Raw genomic sequence first — 12500 nt, forward strand, 5'->3', positions numbered from 1 at the left:
AACAAAACTCGAAAAAAATTCCCTGTGTCCCACTGTTTTGTTGTAAAAAGGATCATTTAGAACTTAAAAAAGTATCGTGTTGAAAAATTCTTTCGAATGTGGTAAGTAGTGAAGCTCCAATCATTTTTAAATCCCCCACTTCGTGATCATATATCCTTCAGGTAACAGAAACAGGAAGTGGAATATATTGATCGGTGAAAAATATTTTGCATGCAGGTGACTGTAACTGTGATGAACCTTTTTTTTATGATAAGCAGGGTCCGTAATTGAAACAGAGGTTGAAGCATAATTAATTTGAAGAAAAAAAGCACCCCTTGGGAATTGGATTTGATGTTGGGTGAGAAAATTTGCCGAAACTGGAAGTGTGGAGCCAAAGACGTGAGATGAAAGAAAGATGTCATTCAAAGTTATCGAAAAGACAGCAAATATCATGGAAAGAAAAATCCACCAAAAGCAGCCATTAGCAGAGCTCGATTCCAAAATCCATACTTCATCGCATTTTGCCCAGACTTGCTCTTCATACTTATTGGATACAAGTGGAATCAATTGCTGGAAGAGAATTATGCCAACTATGTTGCTTGTTGTGGTACTCTTGTTGAAAAGATCAAAAAGACAACAGGTTTCTTGATAGCATTCTGATGAGGCTGCATTTCATCTTGCTGGACAAGGTAAATCATCATAGTTTGCAAGACTTGGAGGCAGGAGAATCCTCATGAAACAAGAGAGCATGAGTATGACTCCTTCAAAGTTGATACTTGGTGCACTCTGTCACAGAGCGACATAATTGGGCCGTTCTTCTTTACTGAACCCACAGTGACAGGAGAAAATTACCTAAAAATGTTACAAACATTCTTCCTTCCATAGATGAGAGCTCTCAGAGGCCTGAAAATGAGCATAATCTTTCAACGAGATGATGCCCTGCTCACCCCCATTTTGCAAATGCAGTTCAAAATATCCTCAATGAAGTTTTTCCAGTATGCTGGATAGGCCATAGTAAGCCGATTGCATGGTCACCTGGTTCCCTTGACCTAACACAATTTTTTTTTTTTTATTGGTGGGGTCACCTTTAAACATTGCTGTACCTTGAAAACACTGCTTGCAACAGAATACTTATACAGATCACAGACGCATCCAGGCTATTACATAGGAGCACCTCAATAATGTCATTGACGAGTTTGAGCAATGAGTACGTCTAATGATAGCAGGATGGTCATGTGAAGATGTATTAAATCTGACGATTCTACAGCACTGGAATTGTCTCAAAATACACCAACAATAAAGTTATAAACAATCCTTTTTGCAACAAAAATAACGGGACAGCCATTACATTAACGTGCAAGCTCCTCTTGGCCTTTATTTATTTATTCTCAAGTGACAATTATACTTGCATGGGTGAGAGCAATAAAAAAAAACAATTATTTGTATTCTTCCTTTTATAGGTATAAATACAGCCACAGTCTACTAAATGGAGGGTTGAACATGATGGAAAAGAAAGTGGCATGCTGTCGAGCAGATGAGTGCCTGATCTCAACAGAATACCATCTGGGAGCTAAAACAATGGGTACAAAAACCTTGGGAGAAAGAAAGAGTGCCTCTTCTTGGCAAACACAACACAAGATGTTGAAGAATAAAACATCCCAAAGTTTTCCAAGTACAACAAAGGAAACAATGAGTCAGTTATGCAAAACAGAGCATAAGCTATCAAAGGATAAGAGTGATGGTGGTCATGTGATGAAGCGCGTTCATTTGATGAGGAAGGCCTATGGTAAGCTTTTGCATTTTCATGGCTTGTTTCACTTTAACTTTATATTAGAGGAATGAATGTATTATGCTACAATGGCTTATTGTATAATTTACTAAATATCATGAATATAATGACGTTTGTTATGTATCGTAATTTTGAAGAATAGGCACCTGGCCAACAGTGTTTGTGCGTTTTAGAATCATACAGAAAAGAATGTCTTCCTTAGTACCCAACAGCTAGCCCTATTCTGATGCCAGAATTATTGTGAATGAGAATAGAAGAGTGAGTACCTTCCACCTGTCTGCACCTGCTTCCAGTTATCAAGCACCCGGTGTTGAAAATTCAGATTGGTACAATGGAAACATCCTCTTAAATTTCTTCCTTTAATCCATGTTGCCCAATTCCTTCCTTTTATCCATGTTGCCCACTTCTAACAATAAGTTCAACTCAAAACAACTCAATGAGTTCGTACATGACTGCAAGGTGTTTTACAACCCTTGCGATTTCAATTCATTACAAAAGTGCGCAACTGTAAAGAAAATAGACAGCACATGGACATTACTTGGTCTCTTCTTCCTGAATAATCTGCATATGAGTAAAATAAGTGAATGTGAACATTGGGCAGGGTTGTAAGGAGAGGGAAGTAAACTGAGAAAACTAAACTTGACAGAGGAAGAGGAGGAGTTCGTTTGAGAAGGTAATACAGGCAGAAAATAATTAAAGGACAATGAAAGGAGGTTGTTGAGAAGGAAAAGGAAGAAATGTAATGGAGAGTTGCATGTTTCCAGTATGCATACAAAACATTGCTTGTTGAGGTCGACATCTCTTTGAGCCTTCCTCGTACATGGAATGTGATAGGGATTGGGGGGGGGGTAATAAATGGTGGGGCTTCGCTCTGGACCAATTTTGCATTTTCTAGATCCTTAAGCTGTTACAAATAATCATTCTTTTTACACAAGGGTCGACGTTCATGGAAGAGTGAAGCAAGTAGGAGCAGGTTTACAAACTTCCAGGGGGTATGGGGGAGGGTGGGGAGTTGACATACACAAAGAGGAAAGGAGGAATAACACACAAGTACAATAGCCCAGAGAATAACATAATGGAAAAGAATCAGCATATGTAGAAGAGGTTGTGGATGTGCAAGGGTAAGTGCATGACCTAGTTGTGGGCAGTGTATTTTAAAGATCAATGTGAGGAGAACAACACAACACATGCAGGAAGATTACTCCACAACCTGGGGAATCCACCTCCTGTCTTGATATTCCAATGGTGCAGAAGATCTCGTTTTTGACTGACTCGAGAGATGCAAGGTTGGAAACTGGGAGCAGCAGCCCAGCATAGAGACCCACACTCCATGGAGCTCTCAATACAAAGAAAATATGTAGAGAGAGAGAGAGAGAGAGAGACAGACAGACAGACAGACAGACACACCCTAAGCCAAATGTACACCATCGGGGGTGACTGGTGAGGAACAGTTTTTGTGGGGAAGGAAGGAACAGACATACACAGCAACCACCTCTATTGCTGAAACCAGGTCAACAGAGTGGAGGAGACAACCAGGGAGACAAACAAAAGCATCTTGTGAAAGAAATGTTTTTGTGAGACATCCATATTTTGATAATCTGCACCAGCATGGATAAGTCAATGAAATTGGAGCGAAGACTTGTGATATTGGCAAACCAGAGATATAGAGATGGAGAAGCACACACAAGTGAACACTGGTGGAGGGGTGCAGGAACAGTGTGTTTTTTTGTATGTGAGCTGGTCCTTACCAGTGGCCGATCACATCTCCGTACAAAACAGTTCAGCAGTGTGGAGTCGAGCATCTCATCTATGTGTGAGCGAGGGTTGGTTGAATGTGTGGAGTCAGGGAGGACTGCGTGTGTGAGTTGTGTGGTGTTTCATAGCTCTGCTATCGAACAGGGAGAGTGAAAGAAGTATTGGAGGAGGTGAAAGGATAAGAGTACAAGACAAAGACTGTGTTGTTCCTGTTTATATAAATGTTCAACCTGTACCATTTACAATTGTTCACAGTTTGATGTTTGGTAAAATCATCGCAGTTGCCAGTTTGTATTTACACTTCAAAGTTAATTCAATGATACCAATGAATATAAATTGAATGAGTTTCATTTATTGTATGCATTGCAGGATCTCACAGCATAGAGCTTCTCACAACTAAAAGATCTCCTGCTCTTCAGGGTCACACAGGTGAGCACACCAATCCAAGAGAGGTGAATTCGTCCTAAACAACATCTTGTTCATTCCAAGAAAAATTTTTTAAAAAGGAGCAAACCCAAGCTTGTCACTATAAGCTTGCATGAAATCATGTTCGAGCAAAGTTGCATTTCTTGGAAGGAATTTGATGGCAGTTGTTTGTGTGGAATAGTAAAAAAAAAAATCATGTAAAATGTGTTGTTCCATTGCTGAAACTAACAGCGTATTCATTTGAAGAAGATGACCAATGGTTAGTAAAACGACAAGAATTATGAAGTTTTAATACTGAGAGTGGGACATAACAAATAGCCATAATTAGGGCAGTGTTGACACCCCAGTAGATAATGCACGGGTTTGTGTGAATATGCAGCCATTGGTTGGAGACCGTCACAGCGGTCTGGCATGATATAAACCGTTCTCTTGGGACCCAGGGAGCCGTGAGAGATGTATTGCAGCTTGCGTAGCACCGGTACAAATTTTTTGGGGAAAAAGGCTGCCATCTCTTTCGTTCTTCAGAAATTCAACGGTAGGAAGAGAAAATGTGTGGAGATTAGAAAATAATGTTTTATTGAAGCCGCATCCCATTTCTCATACGGCTTGGTCTCGGATATCATGCTATATCATGACGATCACGCGATGTGATATATTGTTTGTCAAATGGAGTCTGCTGTATTTCTTGAAGCAATGCGGCCATTCGACATATTGCCCGTGACAAAGTGACTTCACGAGATTACAGAGGGCTTCGGTCAGATACAATGTTCACCCGGTATTAAAATTGAGCAGTTTTGCAGTGGCCAAGTGGGTAACGCTCTGGGGTGTGAATTTATATTTCTCTATCTCCGTGGCACATCGTAGCGCTCTAAATTATTCATAATGCCATTGCTGGAAAATAGAAATAGCTGCCCTCTGCTTTGCCCCTCCTCTTGTTGGCTTTCTCCTGTTGAGTGCGAGTTGAGATGAGGTTTTTTCCCCCTCCTTTTTCCATGGTCCACTGCATGTTTCTAAAACCCTTTGTCCTGCAAGCCTTGACTATGGGCAAAGAACTCTGTTATTATCTCAGGTGCTTGCTTTGTGCGCACTTTCCTTGGACTGGCTATGACTGCTGCATAAGTTAGCCATTTTAGTATGCAATTGCACTTTCACTTTTTTGCTGAAAGTGAAATATTTCAGGTACATTTTTCCTTTTTGGGTTAGACTTTAATATACCTCCTATGTTGTACATTTTTACCTCTGCCAACGAAGGTGGATAGAGGTTATAGTATTTTCACCCCGTTTGTCTGTTTTTTATTGTTTGTTTGTCTGTGAGCAGGATATCTCAAAGATTTATGGACGGATTCGGACGAAACTGAGTGGACAGGTTGGTGAAGATATGGATACAGATCCTGATACTATAACTTTTAAGTGATTCTTCACCCTTGAGAGAAAAGGCCACGTATAATACATCGCATGATATTTCAAAACGTTGTGAATGGGTTATGACAAAACTTGGTGGTTGAGTTGGGTAGGTGACAAGAACAAGCCGATTTGATTTTGGTTCAGGTCTGGATCCAGATCCGGCCTATCAGTGGGATACAAACCGTAATTGTTCAGCCTAGTGGAGGTATGCGCTCTACCAAATGCCGTTCCAGTTAATGCATGGAATGGCCTATCTGGAAAAGTAGTGACAGCACAAACAGTGCATAGGTTTAAAATTAATTGGATTACTTGCTCAAAGCATTGAGATAGAGGGGCACAGGGAGTGGCAGGACTTATCGGTAGTTTTTTTTTTTTCAATCTTATTTTTCACACCCTGGTGATATCCTTGAGCCTGCCACACTTTCTCGTCCCCTCCTCCTCCCCGTACCCCTCATATAATTAAGTTGTTTGATTGACATATTTATTTAATTTGTTGGAGCGCAGGCATAATGTGCCGAATGGCCTCTTCCTGCATCAAATTTCCTTGTATTGCTTGTTGGCAGGTGCATTCCCAAAACTAGCAGCTTGTACCCAAGATGATAGCCTGGGTCTCATGTCACCAAATCTGGCCCTGCACATACATACAGAGAATTTCCTTCCTTGTGGGGGGGGGGAAGGGGGTTGGGGGAGTTTTTATGCACATGACCTTATCCTGGGTACCCCCAGCATGTATTCAAAAATTGGTAGAGATTGGTCAAGGGGTGTGGAGTTTTTTTTGTTTTTTTTGTCTGCATTGTCAGATGAGAGCTAAAACACAATGCACAGCAAGGGGGGCATGAGACAAGAGGGATGGGAGTGGGAAGGAAAAAACAATGGAGAACAGAGACATAATGAGATCTGTGGAAGGGAAGGGAGAGGGATGGGGCAGGGAACACGGGGTATACAAGATGAACACTACAGGGACTTTCAGGAAGGAAAGCAGGGAATTTCAAGGACTTGGGTTTGGGGTGGATAACGGGGGTAGAGAAGATCGAGGATTTGAATGGGGGACGATAAGAGGTGGTGGTGAACAGCTGTTTTGAAGGCCTGGAGGGAAGAATGGGATTGAACAGAGTGAGGGAGTTTATTCCAAAGGTGGGGAATAAGAGGAATGAAAGAGTGAAGGTGAGCAGTGATTTGTGATTTTTGGTAGTTTTACCAGAAGGGAGTTGTTGGCGGACCTTGACCGCCCTGCGGAAATATGGTGGGGACAAATCGCAGGCAGAGCAGGGGGTGGGGGGGGGGCAAGACCGGAGAGGAGATGGTAGAAGACGACCTGCCTGCAGTGTGAGAGTGAGAGGCCCAAAGACTCAGCCTCATTGTGGGAGATAGCAATGATCCGAAATGCCTTGGTTTCCACAGTGTGAAGCTGAGAAAGGTGAGAAGCAGGAGCACCAGCCCAGAGGGGAGAGCAGTACTCCATCAGGCTGCAGACAAAAGCTTTGTATGTGGTCAGGAGCTCAGGTGGGGAAGGAGGAAGGACTTTGCATGACGGAGGATTCCCAGTCGGCGACTGGCTTTGAAGGCCAGGTTGGAAATGTGGCTTTCTCAGGAAAGATCATGGCAGATATTGAGACCCAGAAGCTTGAAAGAAAGGACTTCTTTCAGAGGATTGTTGAGAAAGTATATGGGGGGGGGGGGGGTTCCAAACGGTCCTTTCGGAGAGACATAGTGAGAGTGTGAGATTTGTCTGGATTGAAAGACATGTTCCACGTGTTGGACCAGTTTGTGATTTTACCCAGATCTGCAGAGAGTGAAGAAGCTGCTGCTTGCTGGTCTTAGGGATGAAATATGGTATGGCAGAGGGTGGAGGAATCGGCAAAGAGGTAAAGAGGATTTTCCAGAGAGTCGGAGAGATCATTGATGAAAACCAGAAAAAGAACAGGGCCCAGAACGCATCCTTGAGGAACTCCAGCCTGGACAGGAAGGGGGGGGGGTGAAAGAACTCCATTTCGGGCCACACGTTGACTGCGACAGGAGAGGAAGTCTGCGAGCCATGAGTGGAGATGGCTTTGGATACCATAGGAAGAGAGTTTGGTGAGTAGGGCAGGGTGCCAGAACATTTCAAAAGCACACGATATGTCTCAGGATATGGCTCTGATTTCATGTCCAGCATTGAGTTCCTCCATCCATTGTTGGGAGAGCAGAATCGGCATATCCAGGGAAGAGTATCCTGGTCTGAAACCAAGTTGATGATTGGAAATCAAGCCATTGGAGAAGAGGAAGGACTTAATGTCTGAAGCGATGATTGATTCCATAACCTTGCTGATGATTGGGAGAAGGCTGATTGGTCTGCAGTTGCAGGGATCGGTTTTTGCACCTTTTTGTGCAGGGCAGGAATGTTTGCTGATTTCCAAGCAGATGGCAGATGACCTTGAGCAAACAACAGGGTGAATAGAACAGAGAGGGGGAGCAAGAGCAGAGGAGCAGGTTTTTAGGGCACGTGGGCTGATGCCGTCTGGACCGGTTGCATAATCTGAGTCGAGGTTTGACAGTAAGCTCTTCACTTTGTCAGAAGAAAGGACAAAGAGTCCAGGGACAGTTGGGTGTGACTGGGTAAGGCGGGTACAGAAAGTGATGGGTTTTGGACACAAGATTTCGATGCAAACACCGAGTTGAGGCATTCAGCTTTTTCACGTGCGGTATCAGCAGTGCGGCCATTTGAGGTAAGGGAGAGTAATGGAGGGGGAACATATACCAGAAACAGGTTTGATTAGATGCCACCAGGATTTGGAGGATGGAGACAGGTTTGAGAGTTCGGACTTGAGACTCGGAAGATGTTGTTTTCTGGCTCTCCTGAGGATAGACACGCTCTTGTTCCGAGCTTTATGGAAGGAACTGAGATTACTCTCAGTTGGGGTTGCTATCCTTGTGGCAAAGGCAAGTTGTTTTATAAGACAACTGCTTCGCCACAAGCTTCATTGAACCATGGAAGGGTAAGCCAACTGAAGAAGAGAGGGGATAAATCTGTGCATGAGGGAGAGCAAGTTTCTTTGAAAGAATTCCCAGGATGAGTTGATGTTGAAGAAAGTAGCGATGGGAGACCAGTCGAGAAGTTTGTTGACTGTTTGGAGACCCTGCCAGTCGGCTTGAGTGAAATGGCAGACTCGACGGTGCTGACGTGGTTCTCTGATAACAGCCAGAGAGATGTCCACTTTGACAAGCATGTGGTCAGAAGAACCGATTGGAGCAGAGGAAGAACAACAGATATTTTCAGGGAATTTATCAAAATCAAATCCAGAAGAGATTGAGTATGATTCCAATGTTGTTTGCATATACATACATATATATGTCAATACATATATATGTATTGTTCGGATCTCAATGGTTGAGATCCGGGTCGGGAAGTTGACCGATTGAGTCAGTCCCAATGAGTCGCAGAAGTCTTTTGCTGAAGTGCCATGACAGGTCAGAGAGGTACCCATACCTACCCAACTGGCATGATAACAATTGAAGTCACGACGTATGAGGAAGAGAGAGTTTGGATGAGAAGATAGAAGTTGGTCCATGCTTTCAGACAGTTAGGTGTAAATGGAGTCATCACTGTTTGATGGACGGTGCAGTACTCATCTAAACATGAGGTGGGAGTGGAGGGAAGCCATAGCCAGACGTATTCTTGGGGTGTGGGGGAGTGAGGGCAGTGTATGGAGAGTGAAGAATAGATTCTTCAATGAAGAGATCAACTCCTCCACCAGGACAAGACTCGGGTCTGTTATACCGGAGGAGGGAGTAACCAGGGAGAGATACTTGGGAGTCAGAGACGACCTGAGGGAGGAAAGTTTCTGTTAGGCAGATTATGTCTGGTTTGTCAGTGGCAACCTGTATGGAAAGACATGCAAGGTTTGAGCGAAGGCCCCAGATATTTAAGGTCCACACTGTTCATGAAGAGGGATGGGAGGAGGCTTTGGGTGGAAGGGAAGGGAGGGGAGAGTGAGGGTAAGAGAAGGAAGGAGGGGGGGAGGTAAGGAGAGTTGTTGAAAAAGTGTGGGGGATTACAGAATCGCTAGGGGAGGGGGCCAGATGAGGAGGAGAAAAGGCTCTGTGGTGCTTGGGCAGATGGGAGTCAAGAGAGGGGGCAGAAGGCAGTTGAGGAGTTGAGGAGGTGGAGTGATGAGATGGAGGTGAGAGGGCAGGGGAAGCAGGCAGTTTTGTGGATGTGAGGGGGGGGCAACTTTGAGAAGGGTGAGTGAGGGGGTGAATGGTGGGAAAAGGGTGAGTGGGGAAAGTTGAGGGAGAAAGGTGACGGGAGTTTTTGAGAAAGGTGAGGGGGAGGCTTGGAGGGAGAAGAGTGTGATGGTTGCTTTGAGAGGGAGGGGTGAGAGGGGTGAGTTGGCACTGAAGTTGGGAAAAAAATGGTTGATGGAAAGCAAACATTCATTGAAAACTGGGGTTTAAAACATTTTTTAGGCAAGAAATGCGATCAAAGACATTTCTTGATGGATGCAATAAAGGCAAATTAAGAGATTGGAGACATGAAAAGCTGTATGAGTTGGATTTTTTGGCAAGGTATGAAGGAAAGGTCAAATTGAGAGCTGTTTGTTGAAATAGAAGAAGAGTGGTGAATTATGATAAAATAATGAGAATCACATGTGTGAAAGAGGAAGATGAAGCATTATAAGAAATCGTTTTTGTTATTATTATTATTACTATTTTTTGAGAGAGTTTTCATCAGATTAGGTAAAGGAAAGGTTGTAGAAAAAATAGTGAGGTGAATGGTAAATTTGGATCGGTAAACGCAGAGGGTGGAACCAGATCGCATGGTTATGGGAAAGCACGTGGTTATGGGAGGTGTATAGTCAAAAGTGAATTTATTTTTATTTATTTTTCTAAATAAGGATTGCGTAACATTCGGACAAAGGAAGGTTGAAGTAAAATTGTGGAGGCGTCTGGTGAATTTGGAACGGTAAATGCAGAGTGAAGCTGCTGGGTCGATGAAAAGTATCAGGAAGTGGGTAGAGGGATACCTGGTTACAGGAGGTGTATAGATATAAAGGATACAAGGAAAATTATTATTTATAGATGGATTTTTGAAGAATAGGTAAGATTCGGGAGTGGAGGGTTGTAGGAAGAAATCGTGAAGGTAATGGTGAGAGTGGATCAGCTCAAGTACAAGAAAGATAGTGTGCAAGACGAAGAAGAAGAAGAAGATGAAGAAGGAGGATCGGGACTTGGGTATGCAGGGAGAAAGGTAGTTTTTTTTTTCTTTCTTTTAAATGTAATAGTTGGGAGGGGTGGGAGATTTTGTGGCGAAATAGGAATTGAAGGTAATAGGGAGAGAATACAAATAAAAATGATCAAACACCAAGAGGGGAAGGATGGGTAGGCCTCAAAGAGCCCGGAAAGACAAGGTCAAAGAACTCAAAAAATAGCACGATTTTTTGAAACAAAACCGAACTAGGAACACACAGTAGTAACATGTAGGTGAGAAAATAAACAGTGCTGGTTACAGGAGGTTACAGGAGGTGTATAGATAGAAAGGATACAAGGAAAATTATTATTTATAGATGGATTTTTGAAGATTAGGTAAGATTCGGGAGTGGAGGGTTGTAGGAAGAAATTGTGAAGGTAATGGTGAGAGTGGGTCAGCTCAAGTACAAGAAAGATAGTGTGCAAGAAGAAGAAGACGAAGAAGAAGATGATGACGAAGAAGATGAAGGAGGATCGGGACTCGGGTATGCAGGGAGAAAGGTCGTTTTTTTTTTTTTCTTTCTTTTAAATGTAAGACAAGAAACGGAGTGTTTAGTTGGGAGGGGTGGGAGATTAGTGGGGAAATAGGAATTGAAGGTAATAGGGAGAGAATACAAATAAAAACGATCAAACACCAAGAGGGGAAGGATGGTTAGGCCTCAAAGAGCCCGGAAAGACGAGGTCGAAGAACTCAAAAAATAGCACGATTTTTTGAAGCAAAACCGAACTAGGAACACACTGTAGTAACATGTAGGTGAGAAAATAAACAGTTAAAACAGGACGAATAACGATGGAAACTTAACTTTGAAAAATTCGGCAGAGACCCGTGAGAGAACCTGCCGTTGCTGCAAACCCAGAACCGGAAGTGAATTGCAGAGTTGTATAGTTCTATAGAAATCAAATAACAGTGTTCACACACACATGCACATCTTGGATATATATATATATATATATATATATATATATATATATATATATATATATACATATATATATATACATATATATATATATATATATATATACATATATATCCATCCATCGGGACCATACTCCATGCAGAGCGTTGGTGCTGCCTAAGCAGTCTCCTTGGCTATTGGACACAATCCTGGACGGGTCGCCACTCCGACACAGGATGCCAGCATGCTGGTACTCATTTTGCCGACCTCGGCAGGGTGACAGGCAGAGTCAACCCCACCTGGTATGAATTCAACAGTGGAGTGGGGTTTGAACTCAGGATCAGAGGATTCCAAGCCACCACCCTAACCATTGAGCCAACACCAGGTGTGTGTGTGTGTATGAATGTATGTATGTATATATATATGTATGTATATATATATATATATATATATATATATATATATATATATATATGTATATGTATATGTATATATATGTGGCCCAGAAAAAATAATGAACACATTTCCTATCTCCACAAGGCTATTTTTATGCCTTCATATATAACTAAAGAGCACACAAAATTTTTCTTCAATAAAACAATATTTAGGGGTCACCCCATTTTATTCTGAACTCAGAGGTCCCACATATGATATGGTACAAATGTTTGTAACGTAACAATTTATGATTGTACTGCTGCCTTAGTTGGAGTCGGGATCATCTTATGGTGGTTTGATACCAGTCTAAGCAGGAATTGTTTCTGGTCCTCATCCTTGGTTACTGTTTCGTTATATTTTTGAATTAGGCTGATGCCCCCGTTCCGCAGTGTCATTTACTACTTTGAGCTGAGAGGACCGAGCCCGTAGGTCATTGTACAATGAATCATCTGTCCACTGACCAGGAGGTTTCTTCAAGAATGTTTGAGAGGTTGCTATTCCACCTTCTATCAAAACATCAAAGAAGGAACTGGTCCTTTTTGTCACAAGGTCCTCCAACTTGAGGTGTTCCCCTTTATCCTTGATCT

The 12500-nt window shown here is 42.6% G+C and overlaps 1 protein-coding gene across 1 annotated transcript in view; it reads left to right on the plus strand.

The window, feature by feature from the left end:
• Positions 1 to 12500, plus strand: part of INVS (inversin) — a 671909-nt gene that overhangs the window by 539132 nt on the left and 120277 nt on the right. Inside the window, exons 17-18 of the mRNA XM_085873805.1 lie at positions 1440 to 1765; positions 3893 to 3952. Coding sequence (XP_085729931.1) covers positions 1440 to 1765; positions 3893 to 3952 — 386 coding nt within the window. The remainder of the gene's footprint in view (positions 1 to 1439; positions 1766 to 3892; positions 3953 to 12500) is intronic.

Source organism: Eptatretus burgeri, chromosome 3, assembly GCF_056783735.1.
Source record: "Eptatretus burgeri isolate ZD-2024b chromosome 3, Ebu_testis_v1, whole genome shotgun sequence".
Classification (NCBI taxonomy): Eukaryota; Metazoa; Chordata; class Myxini; order Myxiniformes; family Myxinidae; genus Eptatretus; species Eptatretus burgeri.